Below are 23,345 nucleotides of genomic sequence, written 5' to 3'. Positions count from 1 at the left end.
GCGCGCGCGCGCGCGCGCGCGTATGTGCGAGTGTGTGCGCACGCGTATGTGCGAGTGTGTAGGTCAGAGAATAACTAGCAGGAATCTGTTCTTCTTTCCACTCAGGCTGTCCAGCTTGGTGGAAGTAGCTTTAACCATTGAGCCATCTTGGTGGTAACTCTAATGTTTTTGCAGAGTTTAGTTTGCAGAGATAACTAAATAATTTTATAAATGTTGGTTCTGACTTTCGCAAACCATTTGCAGCGATGAAAGAACAGCATTCCCCTCTGAAGTGAACTTATTAAAATATAACATATGTATAAAAGTATACAAATAAACAGCTATCCATTGTATATACAATGTATAGCTCTATTAACTTTCATAAAATGAGCACACTATGTCACCAACCCAGATCAAGAAAGAGAACAAGATTAACACCCCCAAAAGTCCTTCTTGTGCCCTCTTTGGTTGTCACCCCTACAAAGAATTACATTTTTCTTGACTATGATCGGACAGGCTGAAGTTGCTATTTTTGAACTCCCTATAAACAGCACCACACAGCACAGAGTTCTGGGGGGTGGCCCCTTTCACTGATAGCTGTCTCTGTGGGACTCAACATGCTGACACTGCCTTCTTCACTCTATATGTTGGTCTGCTGCCCAAGTTATCATGATGGAGTTCATTAGTCTCAGCCAAAAAGATTCATTAACTACCTCTGGACTGAATTTTTATTCTCATTGTTATACCCCATCATAGAATGTCCAGTTGTGATTTGTGTCTCCCAAGGGCCTGGATGAAGGGTTAATCCACAGATGCTTCTGGAAGGAGATAAGACACCCAGTAGAGGGTCAATGGTCACAGAAACATAAGGCACTTCTCTGGTGACTGCTGTGATAGTTCTAAGAACGCCGAGAGGAGTGTGGGACAGTAGCAGGCCAGGTCCTGAGTTCTCGGGAACAAGGACTAGGGACTGGGCTAACAGGCACTTGTGCTAAATTCTGGCAAAGAATATGACTGCATTCTGCCTGTGTCCTAAGAACCTGAGTAGCTTAATTTCAAAATAACAGACTAATTTCTTTGGCGGAGGATGTTTCAAGACAGCATAGCATTCACGCTGTGGTACGGCTACTGCTCACTGGTCTTACTCAGATCTACAGTGAGGAAAAGCACAACGTGGACTGTGAACATGTGAAAAATGTGAAGTTTGGTGAGGAACGAGCAAGTCTAAAGCTGCGGACAGAGCCTCCGCAGTCTCTGGAACTGTTAGAGAAGCCTGTCTCTCTGCTGCCTTGCTCGGGGAGCAGTGTGTCCAGCCGCCTCTCCACTGCCACTACACCTGCCTCCCCACGACGCAATGTGCCCTCTCACACTATAACCCAAATGAACCCTTTCTTCTTTAAGTTGCTTTTCGTCAGGCATTGTCACAGCAGTGAGAAAGTAGGTCATATATCTTCTAAGCCTGTAAAATGGGTTGTTATGTAAATGAGATGATATAAGTAATTTCTTTACTCTGAACTACTTCTTTCTGTTGTTTTCCATAACAGCGCGGCTTTCTTTACAATCCTTTTTTACCTGAAGGCTTAGGAGGCATCTGTATTCTCTTTTATATCTATTGCTTCAACTAAACTAATTTTTTCTAAGGAAATGGAGAGAAATGAAACAGCAATAAAAGTTTAGAAATCTACCACATGTATGTTAAACTCATCTCTCTCTCTCTATTCCCCATCCCTACAATTTGAAGTACACATTTCATTATAAAGAACCTGAGAACAACCTGAGATAGGCTGCAGTGCATACTTTTATTTGATACAAATTGCCAGAACAATCATTATTCCTCACTAAGTAAAATTAGCAATCCCTTCACTATTTCTGTTGGTTCAAGGATCAAGGTCCTTTTGATGTAGGTCAGTTCACTAGGCCAGGGAAATTCACTAGATATTCTTTTGGTTGCCTGTCCAAGTCACTTCATTGTTTATACTTTATTGGATGTCCACTGATGCTTAACTTTTTCTGATGTAATACTTATACTAATATAAGTAATACTGACACATTTTTGAGAATCCTAACACTACCTGGTGGTCCTGATCTATCTCATTCAAAGTAGTTACTTTTTCCTAGTCAAATTTATAAGTTATAAATGAATATTCTGAGAAGCCAATCATATAGCTGAGTATTTTCTACTTGCATTTTGTAGACCTGGACCCAAGAGCACATGGTATTTCCATGTTTCCTTAGATTCATTATAATAGCTCTCAAATGACAAAAGTATGCTTTGTAAGTTGTATGTTATCCTTACATTTGCCAGGAAAGAAAAACAGGCGACATGAAATCGGAGACTCCTGGAGATGCACCACAGAGGTCACCTAACCTGACTCTCTGGCCTGCAAAGCCTCAAATAAGGTCATACAGATATGCTGTAAGAATGTTAGATTTCAAACCTACAGCTCTCAATCTAATGTACTTTTCACTATGGCAGGCTATATATCTTCATTTTCTTGGAGTGGGTGGCAGAAAAGAAAAGAAAATCATTACTATAGAAACATCATTTTTTAATTTATTGCTTCAGGCCAAAAGTTTTAAATACAGATTAAATATTTTTCTACCCTTATCTTTCATTTGCTTAGAGAAAATACCAGTGAAACACTCCTATTTTACTGGGGTTTTAGGAGGTGGGGTGGGGTAAGGGTGGGGATAGTGGGATAAATTTTCACTCTGTGGACTAGGCTGGTTTGTAACTCATTATGTGGTCCAGGCTAGCTTCCAACTCAGGGCAATCCTCCTGCCTTAGCCTTCCAACTACATGAGCGAGCCACCTCACATGTCTTTACATCTGTTTTACTTTTTAAAGTTTCACCGAATCTGTTCTAGTTTGCTTTCTGTTGTTGTGATAAATACCATGTTGAAAAACAACCTGGAGAGGAAAGGGTTTATTTTTTGTTTCCAGGTCATAGTCCATAATTGAGGGAAGTCAGGACAGGAACTCAAGCAGGAGCAGAGGCAGGGACCATGGCGGAAACTGCTTACTGGCTTGCTCTTTAGCCTCTGTTCAGCTGGCTTTCTTTTTCTTTGTTCTTCTTCTTCTTTTCTTTTCCCTTTGAGACAGGGCTTCACTATGTAGCCTCGTCTAGCTTAGAAGTTGCTAAGCAGACCAGGCTGGCCTTGAACTCACAGAGATTTGCTTCCCTCTGCCTCCTGTTTTAGCTTTCTTTTTAAAATTCTTATGAGTATGAGTGTTTTGCCTACATGTGTGTCTGTGTACCATGTGTGTACCTGGTACCTGTGGAGGCCAGAAAAGCGCACGAGATCCTCTAGGACTGGAGTTAGAAACAGTTGTAAGTTACCATAGGGGTGATGGGAATTGGACCCGGGTCCTCTAAAAGAACAGCTGGTGCTCTTAACTGCTGAGCCATCCCTCCAGCCCAGCTAGCTGTCTTAAATAGCCTAGGATCTCTTGCTCAGAGATGGTACTGTATAGTGGACTGGGCTTGCCTGTTTCAATCAGCAGTCAAAAAAGTTCCCACAGACATGCCTAAAGGCCAATTTGATGGAAGTAATCCCCTGATGGAGACTTCCCCAGATAACCACGGGCTGTCGAGTTGACATTTAATGCTAACTAGGAGAAATATCTTGCATAAACTTATGCAAACCTATCTCAAACCCGTAATTAGAGTCCCACAGGAAGAAAGTTTGTGCATTCACTACTGAAGATTTTTTTCTTTAGGAGTAGAAACAAGTGCTTTTTATAGGTTGGAAACACAAAACAAAACAAAAATCAACCTAGATTGCTAATATAAATGCTACTATCTATGGCTAATGTAAATACCTCTTTTTTTTTTTTTTGAGACAGGATTTCTCTGTGTAGCTCTGGCTGTCCTGTAACTCATTCTGTAGACCAGGCTGGCTTTGAACTCATAGAGATCTGCCTGCCTCTGCATCCCAAGTGCTGGGATTAAAGTTGTGAGCCACCACCGCCCGGCTAATGTAAATATCTTTGGGAAGACTGCTCAAGATAAAGCATGTACAGGGGCTTAAGCCTGGAGGCTATCCAAACTGAGACTAGGCAGAGAGTGGTACAGTCATACTTGGTCTGGTATGAGTAAAAGGAGGCCAATGACTGGTTTTAAGAAAGGAGCTAACATGACCAGAATTACATTTAAATTTTTTAAGACAGGGTCTCATTTAGCCCAGGTTAGCCCCAAACTACATAGACAAAGATAATCTTGAATTTCTGATCGTCCTAAGTGGTGGAATTACAGAATTGGGCTATCACACCCATTTAGATTTCCATTTTCTAAAAACTCATGCTGAAATGAGAACAGAGACTTGGAGGAAAAAGCATACACTGAAAGAGCAGTTAGGAGGCTACAGAAAAAATGCAGGCAAGACTCAGAGGAGATCTTACTTTAAAAGATAATGGAAATACCTTTTAAATACCACAGACATGGAAATAAGGAAATGGACCTAAGATATATTTAGTAGTGTAAAATGTCAGAATTTAGTAATGGCTTGGACACCACAGTGAGAGAAAGATTGCAGATACTGAGGTGCGGAGTCTCCACAATCACAAGGAGAGAAAAACATGAAATAAAGATCGTGGCCAGATATGGTGGCATACTCCTTTAATCCCAGCACTTGGGAGAGGCAGGTGGATCTCTCTGAGTTCTCTTTGAGCTTCAGGCCAGCCTAGTCTACACAGTGAGTTCCAGGCTAGCCAGGCTTACATATTGAGATCCTATTGAAAGGAAGGAAGGAAGATAGAAGAAGAATAGATCAAATATGATCGAGGAAAGGAAAAGAGAAGTCATGGACTCAGTTTTGGGTATTGCTTTTGAGAAGCCTTTAAGATTTTTAAATGGTAGTCAATGAGGCAGTAAGATGAGTCCCGGGCAGATGAGATAGTTCAGGGGATAAGGCTGATGGCCTGAGTTGGATCCTTGAGGTCCACATAGCAGAAGAGAACCTACTCCTGCAAGCTGTCCCCTAAACCCTCACATTAGAATGGCATGCACATGTGCCTTCCAATGAATAAATTAACATAATAATAATAATAATGATAATAATAATAGAAGTGAGTCCAGAGCTTTAAAAGATAACCTTGAGTAGACTTCTTTAAACTGAATTTCTGGGTTATTTGAGAATAACTGATAAGCTATTTGGGGCAAGAGCAAAGATGCAGGATTAGACTTAAGGAATTCCAACATCTGATAAACTGGGAGAAAAACAGTCTGTACAGAAGACTAATTAGAGGAACCAGTGAAAAGAGAGAGGAAGTGAGAAGCCATGATGCCACAGAGCCTGGGGTAAGAGGATTTTCAGAGAAGAAGCCAACAGTGCTGATCATGCAGACAGGTCAAATCAAAAAGACTTCTTCAGGTCCGTGGGCTTAACGGCATGGAGATGACCGCTGAACCCGACGGGAGCTGCTGCAGCAGATGACGGAAGGAACCATGGCAGAGGTGATGATCACGAAGCAGAAAATGCGGCTGATCTCAAAAATGAAAACAAGTAAGCAAAGTGCAATCCTGAGGAAGAGTTTAGACTGAGAAAGTTACATGGAGACTACAAAAAAAAGAAACACATTGCTGCAAAGCTTTCCCAGCTCTTCACATGCCATGCAGATCCTGAGTAAGGTGGCTCAATACGGCAGGGAAGCCCAAGTTACAGGGAAGGGGAGGCTCAGGCGGAGGGTTTACGGCAGTACAGGCTGGAGTACGGGGGTGGGGGGTGGGGGGTGGGGGGGTGTGGGGACACACCGAGGGACATGACATGGAAGAACACACAGTGCAACCGTGGGGTGGGGAGAGCAGAGCTAAGTTATCTTTGCATGATGGTCTTCACTTGTAAATAGGGAAAACAAGTTTCTTGGCAAAATTGCTCTCGGATTTCAGACAGGATGGCAGAATTTGACTAATACTGTCCTATAAGAGAAAACAGGAAACTTTCAAACAGATAGCTGTGTATTCCTAAAATGGGGGTGTTTTGTTTACTGCTGGGCTATAACCCTCATTTTCTTTCTTTCTTTCTTTTAACCCTCATTTTCTACCTGTGATAAGATACTGGATAGCAACATTTAGGTTTTTTGACCTATTTTGAGATAAATATACTTGTCTCACAGACTTATAACTAATGATATTGCATATACAGCGATTCAATAAGTATCATATAAGTCAAAAGTATATTCTTATATTACAGCTCATCTTGAAAGGAGAAAGAGAATAAAGAGAAAGTAAGTTGGGACAGTAAAATCAATTTGAAATAGAGTGGACAAAAGAATGGAGGGTGAAAGGGGCTGGAGAGATCAGAGAACCGGTCCAGGCAGATAGAGAAGACAGATGAGGCCTGTGACAGGCGATCTGCTGAGAACGCCTCAGCCCTCCATTGCCTTCCCTCACTGTTTCTATATATAGCCCAGACAAAAGAACTCTAAGCCGACTCTTCTTCTGCCTTATCACGCCAGTGGCATTATCTGTGGTCCAGCAAGTTTTCTCTCCCAGGAGTCTCCTAATCAATACTGAACCTGACATCAACCTGGTGTTGTTATTCAGTGTTCTAGGCCACTTCCTGAACTCAGTTATTCAAACAAAAGCAAAAGCAAAATGAAACTCACATTTGGTTCTGCTAAACTAAGAACCCCCTGTGAGAAGAATGAGAAGTATGTTTACAGAACACCAAGCTCAGTGGGAAGACTGATGGGTATAAAATAAGAGAATAGTCTTAAAGTTAATATAATAGAACAAGGTAGGGGCCCAGGTTTAGATGAATATTTAACACTCTTCTTACTGTGTGCTGAGGACCATCTTCATTATCCCGCATGTAGAAAGGCTTGAGAGCCAATGGATAGTTAATGACAAAGACTGGTATGTTGCCACAGTGTTTCACCAGGTACTTCTCATGTTCAGTCTGCAGATCAACACCCCACTGTAATGAGAAACGAGAAGACAAGGATAAAATATACACACAAAAACAACCTGTACCAGCTCCAAGGGCTCTCTCTCCTTGGGGCTCAGTGATGTGTGCGGCTGTCTGCCAAGGCTACACAGCTGACTAAACTCAAGGGAAATACTTGCTAATAAGAACGGCCAAAGGCCTGGAAAGATGAAAGCTGAAACCAGTAGATAAACACTATTGTTTCTGTGTCCTATCTCAGGGAATAGCACTCAGCAAGTACAGCACAAGCAGGAAAACAAAATACTTTCCAAAGGGATAAAACGGATGCAGAATTACAGTTTTTATTAATATTGCCTAGAGTTTCTCCCCTAGTTACTGTTCCTAATCTCAGGAAATTAAATGATGGGTGATGGTACTTCTAATACTAAGCCTATCTTTAGTGAGATAGCTTTTCTCAGTGAATTTCTATTTTACTAAAAGAGCCAATTCATATATGAGATGTTCTTTGATGACTATGTAATAATACTATTCTATTTATTTAGTAAATACTACTATGACTATTAATTCCAGGTGGCATATTAAGTGTTGGATATAGTAGTAAGAAAAAACAAAACAAAAGGGTATCATTCCTGACTTCATGAAGCTTGGTAGGAAATATCAAAAAAGAAATTACGCCGGGCGGTGGTGGCGCAGGCCTTTAATCCCAGCACTTGGGAGGCAGAGGCAGGTGAATCTCTATGAGTTCAAGGCCAGCCTGGTCTCCAAAGCGAGTTCCAGGAAAGGCGCAAAGCTACACAGAGAAACCCTGTCTCGAAAAAAAAACAAAACAAAACAAAGAAATTACACAATTAATTATTATAGAACCAATAAGTGCTGGCTGGTGGTGCACACCTATAATGCCGGCCATTGGGAGGTAGAGGCAAGATCAGCAGTTCAAGGTCATCCTCACTATGCAGGAAATTGGAGGGTAGCTGGACTGCAAGAGATCCTTCCTCGAGAACTAAAGCAACAGCAACAAAGAAGCTCAAGGTACTGTTAAAATTTGTAAGCACATCTAACAACTGGACATGGGACCAGTGGGAAGGGCTGTTCAAAGACAAGGGTAGCACATCATACTTCTTTACTATTCCCACGTTTGACAGTACCCTCTACCCCACAAACACTTTAAACAAGAAGTTTAAACAAGATGCTTAGTTAGGGAAAACTATTTTAGACTTATTTTCCAAAGAGGAATTTCCCCTACTTAAATAAGATTGGCCTACATGTAACAGTTATGCATAAACAAAAAATACAAAATTGCCCCTACTTTTATAATGATAGATGAAAATCATTACAATTCTCCATTCAAGGATATTTATTTGTATTGTTGGGGTTTTCTGCTGAAGTTAGGATGAGTTTGTTCTCAGTCTCTTAGATGTTTGGTCAGCCACAGAAAACACAGGGATCTCCTCAGCTACAGAATGACAAGCATAGGTCTGCACCAAATGGGCATACCAATGAGTTAACAGGAAGATAAAGCTGAATAAACAGGTCGCTAATGGAGAAAGGAAATATCATCATACAACCAGTATTTTCCCTACCCCGTCTCTCTTTGGTGTCAATCAAAAACATCTACTGGAAATTCAATTTTAAAAAAGCAACATACACCAGTTACATTATGTATAATAAAGGAATGTGGATGGTGAAAAATGAAAGAATAAGAAAACATTACTCAGTTGGGTGGTGGGAGGCAAAGGCAGGCAAATCTCTGAGTTCAAGGCCAGTCTGGTCTATGAAGTGAGTACCAGGATGACCAGGGCTACACAGAGAAACCCTGTCTCAGAAAACAAAACAAAAACGAACAAACAAAAACCAAACGAACATAAAAGGAAAACATTACTGGACTTCAGCCAGGGAAGCAGTTATGCTAGCTGAAGATCTTCACCTCTCCCAGCTCTGTAGCAAATTACCTGCGGCAGGCACCCCACCCCCATCTCCAGTGGATCACACAGATCTCCCATTCCCAACTCATTGATCTATCCAGCCTCAGCCCCACCCCCAGCCTATCTCCATTACTAAGTGTCAGCTCCCAACACCTAGGAACACATTTCATCTGAAACCCCCAGGGGCCACACCTATCAGGATTCCAGAAAAATTTCCTACCAGACAACACAGAGCCACCACACTCTTCTAAGAGCCATAGAAGGCAACAAAAACCAAGCGACAAAACACCCACACAACAAAGACAAGACCAGAGATCAGCACCTAGAATTACAATTTTCCCAAACTCAGATGCCTGCATGAAGACACAATCACTAACAGCCAGGACAATATGTCCCCCTAGAGCTCAGCAAACCCACAGCACAGCAGGCCTGGAGTATTGTAATGTAGCTGAGTCAGAAGACAAGGACCTTAAAACTGTCTTTATGAATATGATAGATGCCCTTAAAGAAGAAATGGATAAACCCCTTAAAAAAACCTATGAAAATACGAACAGCTCAAGGAAATAAAATAGTTCAAGACAAGAAAGTGGAAATAGAATCAATAAAGAAAACCCAAACTGAGGGAAATCTAGAAATGAAGAATTTAGAAATGCAAACAGGAACCTCAGAGGCAAGCCTTACCAACAGAGATGGAGGAGAGAATCTTAGACATTGAAGATACAATAGAGGAAATGGATATCTTGATCAAAGAAAATGTTAAATCTAAAAAAAGGCCTGGAACAAAATATCCAGGAAATCTGATGATGAAAACACCAAATATAAGAATAATAGGAATAAAGGAAGGAGAAGAAACCCAGGTCAAAGGCACAGATAACATTTTCAACAAATTCACAGAAGGAAATTTTCATATCCTAAAGAAAGAGATACCTACAAAGGAACAAGAAGCATACAGAACATCAAATAGATTGGACCAGGAAAAAAAAAAGTCCCCATAGCACATCATAATAACACAACATACAGAACAAGGAAAGTATTAAAATTAAAATATTAAAAGCTGCAAGAGAAAAAGACCAAGTACCATGTAAAAGCAGACCTATCAGAATAACACTGAACTTCTGAATGAGACTCTAAAAGTCAGAAGGGCCTGGACATATGTCGTGCAGATATATGAGACCACAGATGCCAGCCCAGACTACTATTCTCAGCAAAACTTTTAATCACAATAGATGAAGAAAATAAGACCATTCCACAAAACCAAAATTAAGTAATATCTATCTACAAATCCTGTAGAGAAGGTGCCAGAAGGAAAACTCCAACCTAAAGAAGGTAACCACACCTCAGAAAACACATGAAAGAAACAATCCCAGACCAGCAATCAAAATTGTCCTCCCCCCCCTCTCTCTCTCTCTCTCTCAATAAGTAAAATCACCAAAACCAAAACCAAATAAAACAGAATCAACAAATACCACTCATTGATATCTCTCAACATTAATAGTCTCAATTTCCCAATAAAAAGACAAAGATTAAGAGAATGGATATGAAAACAGGATCCATCCTTCTGCTGCATCTAAGGAACACACATTAACATCAAGGATAGATATCATATCAGGGTAAAAGGATAGAAAAAGATATTCCAAGCAAATTGACCTAAAAAGCAAGCTGGTGTAGCCATTTTTAACATCTGACAAAACAGACTTCACACCAAAAGTAATCAGAAGAGACAGGAAAGGACACTATATACTCGTCAAAGGAAAAATTTACCAAGAGGACATTAAAAGCTTTAACATTTATGCTCTAAAGACAAGGGTACCCAAGTCCATGAAAAAAGTACTATTACAGCTTAAATTACATACTGACCCTCACACACCGATACTGGAAGATTTCAGTACCCCACTCTTGCCAACAGACAAGTCCTGTAGACAAAAACTATACAGAGAAATGCCAGAGCTAACTGACATTATACACCAAATATACAATAGATGTCTACAGAACATTTCACCCAAACATAAGACTATACCTTCTTCTCTGCACTTCATGGAGCTTTCCAAAATTAATCACATACTCAGACACAAAGCAAGTCTCAACAGATAAAAGAAAACTGACATAACACTCTGTCAGACCACCGTGGATTAAAGATGGGTATCAACAACAACAGAAACAACAGAAAAGCAACTTCAAAATACTTATAACTTCTAGTGAAATAGAAGCAGTCATGAAAATTCTCCCAATCACAAAAATCCCAGGGCTAGATCGTTTTAGTGTAGAATCCTATCAGACTTTTAAAGAAGAGTTATGCTAATACTCCTCAAACTATTCCAAAAAATAGAAACAGAATTTTGTGAGTTCTAGGCCAGCTTGGTCTATATAAGGAGTTCCTGGTAAGCCAGGGCAACATAGTGAGACTGGATTCAAAATGACTAATAACCATGTCTAATAAAAACTCACAAATACTATGCACAGATCCACAAATACTTACATTACTAATGAAAGAAACAAAGTTATTTAATGAAGCTAAAGATAACAGGGACACACACATACAGTACCTTGGGGGTAAAGGTGAAATTCTGGGATGCTTGCTTTAAGATCTCAACCGCCTCTGTATAAGACATGCTGGGAGAAAACAAAGCAAAAGTAGAAAGGTTAACACAGTGGGACTGCCGTTTTAGACTAGAAATAAAGACGCCAATGGAATCTGTGAGGTCATAAATGAGTACTAAGTAATTGGAAATTTAGGCTGATCTAATCCTAGGAAAATGTGATCTGCATGAAGACAAGTGGCTGTTCAATAACTCCACTCTTGCAACATGCACAAAAGTCAAACTGGAAAGCAGTCTTCTCAATACCCATGCTACGCTAATTCTCTACTAAAAAGGTATGAAATACTGAGGCTCAAAGAACAAAAGACTTTTTTAAAAGTCGTCACTTATTATTTATTCATCGAGTAAACATATATGTCACAGCCACTAGATGCTAAGCATTATTCTAGGTACTAGAGACACTATAGACAAAAATAAAGCCTATTCCTTCCTTGAGCTAAGGTGTGTGTGTGTGTGTGTGTGTGTGTGTGAGAGAGAGAGAGAGAGAGAGAGAGAGAGAGAGAGCGAGCAAGTAAACAAGTAATAACAGTGCCAGGTAGCCATTACGAAGAAAAATACAGTAGGGAGGTGTCTGAGGTGTCTGGGTTACCATTTTAGGTAACACGTTCAGGAAAGGCCCACTTAGTTGGTGACATTTGAATGGAAACCTGCATCAGAAAATGAAGAAAATGAACCATAAAAATAACTGGGAGGAATAGACTAGACAAAAAGAATTCCAAGTACAGGGCCTTCAGTGAGGAACGGTTTGTCCCTCTGGAGGAACAAAAAGGTCAGTGTGACTGGAGCACACTGAGCAACGGGGAAAAATCCCAGGAAATGCAGCAAGACTGGTAGTCAGATCATGAGCACTTCTTCAGACCTCGGGAGAAGTCGTGCTAACGTACTCTAAGCATTCTAAGACTGCTGAGGAAAAGTCGCATTGGTTTTCTCAGTAAGGAACTCTCAAGCCTACCATGAGAAAATACCATCACATGTGTGTGCACACCTAGAGGCTGAGATGGGAGGACCGCTTGAGCCCAGGAGTTCAAGGTCAGTCTGAGCTACAAAGGGAGAGGAAGATGGTAAGAGAGGAGGAGGAAGGGAAAGAAGAAAAGAAGGAAGAAAGGGAGAGAAAGAAGGAGGGAGGAAAATAAAAGCTCATACATCTCCCACCTTGTTCCACAGTCGCTGACTTCCTTCTCTCATGTTTTTTTTTAAATGTTGTACTTGTGAGCACCTGTGTGCATGTATGCATGTATAGCACATGTGTGCCTGGTGCCCATTGAGGCCACAAGGTGTTGGATCCTCTGGAACTGGAGTTACAGAAGGTTGCTGTAACTCCATGTGCTGAGAATTGAATCTGAGTCCTTTGCGAGAATAGCAAGTGCTCTGAACTATTGTGAAATCTTCCCAGCACCTCCTCTCAAATACTGTATTCACTGTTACCACTTCCTTGTGTATCCTTTTAGAAGATTATAAGTAAATATGTGATTATTTATAACATCTATTTGAGTAAATATCAGAGCATATATCATATACACTTTTATTTTACTCAATATTATATGTTATAGATTTTTGTATTGTGATGAAGAACTTGTTTTACTAGACAAGGTCTCATGTAGCCCTGGCTAGCTTCAAATATGCTATGTAGCTGAGGGTGACCCTGAATTCCTGATCCCCCTGCCTCTGCTTCCTGAGCACTGGGATTACAAGCATCTGCCACCACATACAATTTTATGTGATGCTGAGAACTGAACATGATAGACAATCTCCATGCATGAGAGAGAAGCTCTCTATTAACTGAGCTAGTCACAGCCCAAGAACTTCATTGTCTGAATTAAAACAGAACATTCTAATTATATGTATGTATGTGTGTGTGTGTGTGTGTGTGTGTGTGTGTGTGTGTGTGTATTTACTTTAGTTACCCATTAATGGTATTTCAGATGTTTCTAATCTTTTGCTACTATAAATCATGACTGCACATCTAACGCAACTGAATAATTTTTACACACTAAGATAGGATTATTGGATCAAAACTTGGAATTTTTTATGTATTCTGAAGTATACTGATAAATTTACTGGCCTCCCTTCCAAAAGGTCATAAAAATGCACACATACCAGTAGCACATGAGCACACCAGTTTCCTTGAAAATTATAAGAAAAAATACTGCAACAGTACTTGGGATGATTAAAAAAAATCTACAAAGCTTTCTGAAGGACTCTGAGCTCAATCTACCAGTACAAACTTATGCTCTGAATTTTGTACCTATACAAACTAACAAGAAAATGTCTTTATGGTGCAAATACAGCCACATGTGCTTTGAGTGAGTGACAGATTTTGTTTTAAAATGAACATTCTCTTCAAATTTCACTCTGTGTAATTTCTAAGGAAATAGTGGTGGCATTAGGTTTTGGGAGTAATAATAATGTAAAAGTTGAGTATTCTGCAGCCGGGACTCTGAAGCTTAGGGAGAATGCTAGTGACTTGCCAGAGATCTCTCCTGTGAAGTAAGAAGCCGATCTGCTGCCTCAGCCCATGCTTCCAATTGCTAAGCTAGCATTCAGCACTTGCATTTTCATGTGCTCCATCAGAACAAAAGATAATGGCGGCTGAGTTCTGACTCTACTAGTTAGTAATGCTAATTGCTTCAACTTAATGAGAACACATGATTAATTTTTGTAATGTTATACATTCAAAATTTAAGTATTTGTACACATAAAATATTTTGTCTGAAGCTCTTTCCTTGGACGTTCTATGTTCTAGTTCATCAATTACTTCAAATGATCTACCAATTACACTGAGAAATATTAAGAAGCGGCAGTTTTTATACAGTTACTACGCTACTGTTTCATTATGAGGAAACAATAATTCTAATATTTCTTCTGGGGATAACGATCTCCTCCACTTTCCCCCCACCCCCACTCCCTCTTAATTTAAAGCATCGCTTTCAAGTTTAGATTACAGCTCTGATACTGGATATCCTTAATGGGCTTTTCAAAGTCTCTCTACTAAGTATGTTTCTTGATATGCATAAAGAATATTTCTTTGCCTTTCCAGAAACTGTTTCCCAAGTGCTTTGAGGAAAAAAAGGAAAGTCACTATAATTTACTTGAACTGTTTGGGGATCTAATCATACTATTTGTTATACTTAGTATAGTATTACGTATTAAATATTACAGGTACTCTGTGGTATGAAGGTGTGTATGGGTTATATGCAAAAAGTATGGCATTTTATATAGAGGGCCTTAACTATTCAGATTTTAGTATACACGGAGTTCAGAGAACCAACCTTCAGGGATACCAAGGGATTACTGTACAAGGTATGAATTTTAGTAATACAAATCATAATTACTATGTTCATTTATTTTGCTATAATTCATGTATTATTAATGGTACATGAGTTATTAACTATGAATTAAGTATAAGAGCAATAAAAAATAATTAGAATATGGGTCTTTCCTCAAATCTGGTTTCATAAACACAGATATATATATATATATAAACAAAAATTATAACTCCATGTGATATAATGGCCAAGTATGAGCAAAGTCCAGGAAAATTGTAATTTCTACTTACATTAGGAAGTTGTTTTTTAGCATATGTTCTAGTCTGTCCTTGATAAGACAAAAGAGAACAAAATTTAAATGTAATTATATCCATTATATATAATTAATATACTTAAAGTGCCATGAATTTGGCCTTATCCACAAATGTATTACCTTCTGGCCAGGAGCTATGAATTTGTGGCACAGTTCAACATCTTCAGGACAATTTGAGAGAACCATCTCAGTGGCAGCCTTGAAGAGTTCCTCCATGACCTAAGAGAAACGAGGCAGAACTGCCTGAACAGCAGTTTTACACAAAACCCAACCGAGCTTCAGGGCTTGAACGGCCACCCTCCAGCTTCCAGCACCTAAAGTCCATTAAGCTCCTTAACCCCTGAATGTACTAGAGCAAGTCAGATCAATACTGGTATTGAAAAGAGCTGCCAAATGAACAGCTATCATTGACTGGTGTCTCTTTACTTATTAATGGACTCACTTACAGAACTAAGACAATCACAGCACTTCGTTCACTGGATTGTTGTGAGAATTATATGAAATCATCTTGTGTATTAGGTTAGTTTCTGGTTCAGAGAAATATATATGTTATTAGATTTTGTCAAGAGAGAACTTTTTGCATAGTTGGGTCAGTCAATGGTAAATGAAAGGAAACTTGAAAGCTTGAGAAGCAACAACATGCATTGAAATGATAATTGTATACACTTTTGTATGTTAAAATATAAAAACATAAATTAGTATATAAGAACTAATTCTACCATGAATATCCCTGGAAGACTCATGGGAGATATGTTTTCCTTAGAAAGAAGCAGTAACTACAACAGAAAATACTTCTGAAATTATTTATTTATTGGTTTACTTACTAAATTTATTTCTTTTGAGACTACGTCTCACTGTGTAGCCCTGGCTGGTCTGGAACTTACTATGTAGACCAGGCTGGCCTCAAACTCACAGAAAGTGCTGGGATTATTAGTCTGCCACTACACCTAGCCAAGAGTTTGTGCTTCTAAGCCACCAATAGTGTAAACAGCAATGATGACTAATTTGGGGGTAGAAAAGCAAGTTAGAATCCCAGGATGAAATAGGAGTAAAGAAAAAGTCAGAGGGAATAGATAAAACCAAGCCAAACTTTCTGAGGGCTTTGCAGTCTCAGGAGAGGAGAGATATTTAAATATTGTAAAGATGTAAACCATTACTATAAACAGGGCTGGCTCTATGGCTTAGTGGGGAGTGCTGCCTAGCTCCCCAGCACTGCATCAACAGGAGGCGTGGCAGCGTGCCAGCAGCACAGCTGTAACTGTGGCTGATTTACTGTGCACCCCAATAGATGTATCTGGAGTCAGAGAACAGAACAGCCACTCTATTAAACATAGAGTCAGGCAGTGGTAGCACACGCCTTTAATCCTACCACTTGTGAGGCAGGGATCTGACTGGATCTCTGTGAGTTCAAGGCCACACTGGAAACAGAGCCAGGCACGGTGATACACACCTTTAATCCCAGCACTAACCATGGAGGTCTGTAGGTCTGTAAAGACAGACAGGAAGTGACAGAGCTGGGCAGGAAGAGGAAGTGATGTAGCTGGGCTGAGAGAGCAAATGAGAGAACAGACCAGAAAGGCATACAGGTGTGGGTAGACAGGAAGTAGCTTGCTTTGGAAGCTGCGGAGTTGGTGAGGTGAGGTTAGCTGTGGCTTTTCCTATTCCTCTGGTCTCTCTCAGGCTTTAACCCCAATTTCTGGCTCAGAGATTTTTTATCAGTAAGACCATTTAGTCATTCGTCTACATATAACCCTAGCCCGTGGGAAGTGGAGGCAGGATCAAGGGTTCAAGATCACTCTCTGATATATGAGATCCTGTTTCAAAAAACCAAATGCCTAAAACACCATACACCGAATGTTTAAATTCTAAAAGGAAAAGAAGGGCAGACCAATCCAAAGGAGAGAGGAGTCGTCAGAGGACTTGAAAAAGGAGGAGCAATCAGTGGCTAAAGGTCCTCCCTTCACTTCTAGCTGCTATTACCTTCCCACACAGCAGTGAGACAGCCAGACAGCCAGGTGACTGAATGGCTTACAAGGGTCCTATACCTCAGTTATTAACAAAGCCCACACGAAGTAGGAGGGCAAAGAACAGGCGGACGGGGTGGTCCTTCTGTACTGTGGAAGAACACAAGACTTGGACCACCTGGGTTGTTAAATTGCTGTCTTATGAGCAGGCAATTTGAAGATGGAAACCTCTGCTTCCTTCCTCAAGTCTGACTTTCAGACTAAGTTCTATAAATACTACATCTGATAAAACCAGAAACTATGGTGAAGGGTTGAGTATAAGATGTTTTTAAAATTTACTAAAGTAGTCTTTAGTAATTACTTATAATTCATGAAGGAAAAAAATTTTTTTTGTAACATTCCAAGTCAAAACTTAAATGCACCAAATAGAACAGAAGAAATGGTGTGTGCCACCATATCCTATGAACCGTGGGTACTTTTACATTTTTGAGATTTTTATTTTTATGGTAATTTTTGTTTTGTCTTTTTGAAGAAGCCTCATTTTGTAGTTTAGGCTAGCCTGGACCTTATAATCTTCTTGCCTCTCCCTTCTAAGTCAAGGATTGTAGCATGTGCGCTAGTTCTAAATTGGCAAATTAAAGATCACCAAAGATAAAACCTTTTTCTCTGTGTATGATATTGTTAGGAGAGGGAAAAGACAAGCCACCCACATCAGGAGAAATACTTGCAAATTATGTATCTGGAAAAGGAATTTACATTTGAAAATGAAAAAATTTCAAAGCTCAACAACAAAGGGACAGGTATGGTGGTGCACACCTTCCCAGCACTCAGGAAGTAGAAAGGGCCAGAGCTCTGAGCTCAAGGCCATCCAGGGCTACATAGTGATACCCTGTCTCAAAAACCCAAAACAATCAAAGCTCAAAAAGAAGAAAACAAACAACTTGACCAAAGACTAGAAATTGATGGCTAGTAGGCAAATGAAAAGATGTGTAACATAGAAAGCCTCAAGAGATACTGGGGAAATACAAAATGAAACCATAATATGATGCTGATGCATAGCTAACAGATTTACACATTGATTCATTCTCTGTGTGAACACACAGTGTGTGGTGTGTGTGTGTGTGTGTGTGTGTGTGTGTGTGTGTGTGTGTGTGCCTGCCTATCTGTCCGTGTCTTTCACCGACTCACGTACACAAACACCTCCCTGACTAAGTACTGGTGATGAGCAGACAAACTGGTGTTTGCATATTCCTTGTAGAAATGCAAAAGAGTAAAGTCACTTTGTAAATCAGACAGGTTCTTGAAAAAAAACTCACTCCTAGAGCCTCACCCAAGAGAGATGAAAACTATGTTCACCTGTGTGAACCTGCCCATGGAGGTTTATACCAACTTTTCTCATTGCTTTCAAAGACTCAACTATATCAAATGTTCTCCAATGCGAATGGTAAACAACTGAGCTGCATCTGCATCAGGGCACTACCCAGAAAACAGGAGAATGTGGTACACAGTATACGAAGTGGCAGGAGACAGTTAGGATACATGTACTTCACTGAAGCTCACTTGACATTCTACAAAGGGCAAATTACTTAAGAGAGACAGGGCAGACCAGCGGTTGGCCGTGGGAGGGGTTAGAATGGAAGGCAGCAGCAGTCGGGAGTTGTTTTGTAATACCAAAATTGTTCTGTATTTTGACTGCAGCCATAGTAACAGAGGTGGACACATGCCTTAAAACTTAAAGTTTAAATGAACACGATGCTAATAAAACAGACATAAATCAGCACTGTCATAGGAAGCCACTGAAAGCTTCTCAGAGCGTAAGCACGGCTGTCTCCACCCCCAGACCCACTTCATCTAAAGCAACTGGACACAGAACTGCTCATCTCTGGGGTCATCTGATCTGATTTATGGCTCCCAGACTTATTTTGAAATATATATGAAATAACACCAGTAAGAGTATCTTAGGTGGTAATGCTCTGGATAAAATGACTATACTGTTCTGGTTCACATTATTCTTGGACATTAGTACTTAAGAATCCCTCAGCAGTCTGGCTTGGTGGCTCATGCTTTTAATCTCCAAGCACTCTGGAGGCAGAGGTAGTGGATCTCTGTGGGTTCCAGGCCAACCTGGTCTACAAATCTAGTTCCAGGGCAGCCAAGGCTGTTACACAGAGAAACCCTGTCCCAAAAAACCAAAAACCAAAAACCAAAAACAAACAAACCTACACAAAACAAAACCAAAAAAAAAAAACAAAAAACCCATTAGCTAAAATATCTATAAACAACCACAATAATAGTGAATGAATGAATGAGAGAGAAAAACAGAATGGAATAATGATACATTTTAAATTTTGTTATTACAATCCTCCCAAGTGCTGGGATTAAAAGCGTGTACCACCACTCCCCGGCAATGTTATTACATTTTTAAAAATATTTATTTTTTATTTTAGATGTATAGGTGTTTTGTTTATATGTACAAGTGCACACCATTTACGTGCCTGATGCTTGTGGGGGCTAGAAGAAGGCATCAGATCCCCTGGAACTGGAGTTACAGATGGTTGTGCGCTGCCATGTGGATGCTGGGAATCAAACCCAGGTCCTTCGGAAGAGTAGCCACTGTTCTTAATCACAGAACCATCTCCAGGCCCCATTATCACATTTTTGATTAATTTTGTGATGTTATGGTATCTGTGTGAAGGTCAGCGGGAATCAGTTCTTGCCTTCCACCATGTGGGTCCCAGGGATCAAACTTTAGTTATTGGGCTTGGCAGCAAGTGCCTTTAACCACTTTATGAAAATCTGGAGCTGAATTCTGTTTACATTTCCTACAGTGGTATTTACATATCCATTTCTCAATGTTCTTATGAAAAAACCTTGAGGAAATAAAGGTATTTTGCAATCCTGTCATGTGTCAAACAATTTACATGTCATCTTCATAACCTTTCCCTCTGGCATGTTTGCTGAGGCAGTCTAAGTGCAGTGGAGGCAGATACAGAGCGGTCTGAGAGGAAGTGGTTCCTTTCCTTACGATGCTCTCAGTATCTAAGTGAAGAAAAGACACTGGGTGGTGAGCTCAAATACAACGGCTTAAGGAACACATACTGTCTTTTAAGGCTCAGTGCTTAACTCCCTATGGTCAGCATCAGGGTTATTCCAGAGGCACTATTAACATTTGAACTAGGTAATTCTTCTGGGGAGGAGAATTAATTCTGTGAGTGATAGGATGTTGAACAGCATCTCTGTCTTTAGCCATTACATACCAGCAGTAATTACTCTGCCCATCACCATCTGTAGGGATAAGCAGAAATGTCCCATGGGTGATGCTGATCTAAAACAGTCAGTGGAAGGTATTACAAATGCATGGCCCAATATGCTACCCGGCAATGTTCACTGCTGATGGACTCTTGAGGAACTGTCAGCCCAAAGGCACTGCCTTACTCAAGGTTATGTTCTTTGAGGCTAGTTAACCATGTCAAATAACTGGTTGATAGGAAAAAGCACAAACGCCCATGCCCCTGTTCTCCTGAGGGAAAGTTGTTTTTAGCTCCTAACTTCCTCATAGAAAAGGTAGAGGTCTCTCTAAACGCACCACAGTTCAACTTCCCCTCTACTCAACGCTTCTCCAATCCTTTCCTTACAGACCCTGTTCTCAAAAGCTCCTTAAAACCTCTAACAGCAGGGGCTGGAGAGATGGCTCAGCAGTGGAGAGCACTTGCCATTCTTACCTGGGTGACTCTTGGTACCCACATGGTAGCTCACAACTGTTTACAACACCAGGTTCAATAGCTCTGACACCCTATTCTGGCTTCTGCTGGCACCAGGCACATATGTGGTGCATATACATACACACAGGTAAAACACTCACACATATAAAATAAAACAAATAAATCTTAAAAACAAAAACCTGAGGTAGAGAGATGACTCAGTTGTTATTCACTGAAGATCCAAGTTCAGTGCCCAGCACCTATGATGGATGGCTTACAACTGCCTATAACTTGAGCTCCAACAGGGGGGTCCAACACCACTGGCCTATTTGAGCATTCATTCTCCCTCCCTCCCTCCCTCCCTCTCTCCCTCCCTCCCTCCCTCCCTCCCCCACATAGACGATTAAAAAAGAAAAGAACTCCACTGGCAATAAATCTGTCACAGAGTTTATTAGAAAAAGGGGCCGTATAAGGTCATGACTCTATCCTGCCTGTAGTGCCCATGCTTTAAAATGGTCATTTACAGCCGGGCGGTGGTGGTGCACACCTTTAATCCCAGCACTTGGGAGGCAGAGGCAGGTAGATCTCTGTGAGTTCAAGGCCAGCCTGGTCTACAGAATGAGTTCTAGGACAGCCAGGGCTGTTACACAGAGAAATACCTGTCTTGAAAAGCAAAAAATCTGGGTGAATAGGAGTATAAGATATACACTGAATAGAAAGTAAAGCTAACAAGAATTACTAAACTAAACATAGTTATAAATCCAAACTATGAGAGCGAATAACCAAATATCATTGACAGAGAATTTAAAATAGTAAGTTAATTATTTCTGCGTGATTACTAAGTATCACACACACACACACACACACACACACACACACACACACACACACACACTCCCTCTCCACCATCTGCCCAATTCCCAACTGTTCTGTGAAGTAGGAATTAAAGTATATTAATTAAATAGATGGTTTTTCCTCCACCCCATGAATCTCTATAATGCAGAAGGACTGTAATGTCAGAGATTCCTGAAAATGACAAACTGTATACCTACCTGCATGAGATCCTGAAGGCTTTCAACAAAAGAAATCTCTGCTTCAACCATATAAAATTCAGCCAAGTGTCTCCGGCTCTGAGAATTCTCAGCTCGGAATGTTGGGCCAAAGGTAAATACTTGGGTAAAAGCTCTGCAATTTAAGATTAAGAACATAAAAATAGAATACACATGATTAATTGTAAGTATTTAAAATACCCTTAGCTCTTAAGAAAATATGTTTGCATCTATGCTGTGCCCACAAACCCACATATATTAGCTGCTCTATTTCTCTAATGGGGGATAATAATAGTTTCATTAAAAATGTTACATTTATAGAAACATTTTATCCCAAAGGAATCTGCAACTGCTTTATAAACCCTATGGTTTTCTAAATATAGAAACAAACCACTTCTGGGTGCACTCTACGGAAGCTGCCTTAAACAGCAGGCAACTACATTTCACTGCAGTAAGAACAAAGTAAAGGAAAAGTATCCCAGCTCAAGAAACAGAATTGAGTTAGTAACGACGACGACGACGACGACGACGACGACGACGACGACAACTAGAATTTCATGTGGATAAGGTGTGCTCAACTTATTTTTTAAATACACAAAGAAAGGATGTCATAAACATGTAGCACCCCTTGGTAGACATAGGTTATTAAATGAAAATCTCAGTACCAGGCATGGGATGCCTCCCTTTGAGCTGGTGATGTAGGAGAGCCCAGAGGCCCCCAAAACAACACAGGTTATTGCCACTGCTCTTGGCTGTTCACCAAAATTAGTCTATAAGACCCTATTGTCAAAGACACAACTCATCTTAGCTGCAAGGGCACAGAGAAATCAAGCTGGAACTGAATTGAAAACTTTCTCCTTGCTAACTAGTTGTCAGAGTGCTAGATCGTGCAATGCAAGCCACTGAGGGAAAAACATCAATGGTCTTACCCAGTCCTGGACCCCGAATGTTACAATACTGACCTGCTAGGCAAGATCTGACCGACCACTGGCACAACAGTGGTATGACCACTATGGGGGTAACCAACTGCTTTCTGACTGGACCTCAGGCCTGTTCCACAGGAGTGAATTTATGCCTTGTACTATAAACCTGGCCCAAAGCCCACGGTTTGGAAGGTCATAGGCCCTAAGGGAGAACCTATTATTGTTTTGTTAAATGGACATGTTGTTAAATTACTTCATAAATATGTTTAGACCCACTGATTAGTATGCTGTTCTCAACTTTGTCCAGAGAAGCCTTTTTCTGCTGTGGGCCATAATACAGAGACCCATAACTAGTCAAAGTGCTCAGAATAATTAACGGTTGAGTGCTCATTCCTAAAGGGGACATCTGTATCAACTCCCTGCCACCAGGCTCAGGAAACATCAAAGATGTGGCAGTAGGAAGGTTAAGAGCCAGGTAACAGAAAGGCAAGGTGGACATGTGGTTTTCTGGACACGACATGATCACTGCACTTGTGAATTCACGGCAGCTGTGGTCAAGACCAGGAGGCAACACTAGCTGGACTCACTGGGTGACAGACAGACAGACAGACAGACAGACAGACAGGCGCGAGCGCATACACGCAGGGGTGGGGTGGGGTGGAGGTAAAAAGGAAGGGGTTATGTCGGGAGGTGTTCCTCAGAAGGGTTAAGTGAGAGTTGCGGTGGGTATAATCAAGACATAC

At 40.5% G+C, this 23,345-nt stretch overlaps 1 protein-coding gene and 1 long non-coding RNA gene across 3 annotated transcripts in view; one reads left to right on the top strand and one right to left on the bottom strand.

Annotated features, from left to right (window-relative positions):
• LOC121830491 (uncharacterized) overlaps positions 1 to 21,746 on the top strand; it is a 38,120-nt gene extending 16,374 nt beyond the window's left edge. The window contains exons 4-5 of the long non-coding RNA XR_006073707.2: positions 2,285 to 2,379; positions 21,634 to 21,746. This is a non-coding gene — a long non-coding RNA (uncharacterized LOC121830491). The remainder of the gene's footprint in view (positions 1 to 2,284; positions 2,380 to 21,633) is intronic.
• Nars2 (asparaginyl-tRNA synthetase 2, mitochondrial) overlaps positions 1 to 23,345 on the bottom strand; it is a 91,062-nt gene that overhangs the window by 8,733 nt on the left and 58,984 nt on the right. Inside the window, exons 7-11 of one of the 2 annotated variants that reach the window (XM_006979897.4) lie at positions 21,683 to 21,815; positions 15,086 to 15,184; positions 14,943 to 14,980; positions 11,333 to 11,399; positions 6,760 to 6,897 (exon numbers count right to left, since the gene is read on the bottom strand). In XM_006979897.4, the coding sequence (XP_006979959.2) occupies positions 6,760 to 6,897; positions 11,333 to 11,399; positions 14,943 to 14,980; positions 15,086 to 15,184; positions 21,683 to 21,815 (475 nt within the window). The remainder of the gene's footprint in view (positions 1 to 6,759; positions 6,898 to 11,332; positions 11,400 to 14,942; positions 14,981 to 15,085; positions 15,185 to 21,682; positions 21,816 to 23,345) is intronic. The other variant, XM_076547412.1, reaches the window with a different exon arrangement.

Source organism: Peromyscus maniculatus, chromosome 1 (assembly GCF_049852395.1).
Source record: "Peromyscus maniculatus bairdii isolate BWxNUB_F1_BW_parent chromosome 1, HU_Pman_BW_mat_3.1, whole genome shotgun sequence".
Taxonomy (NCBI): Eukaryota; Metazoa; Chordata; class Mammalia; order Rodentia; family Cricetidae; genus Peromyscus; species Peromyscus maniculatus.
Note: the sequence above shows the minus strand (reverse complement) of the source record. Positions and strands in the feature narration are given on the sequence as shown.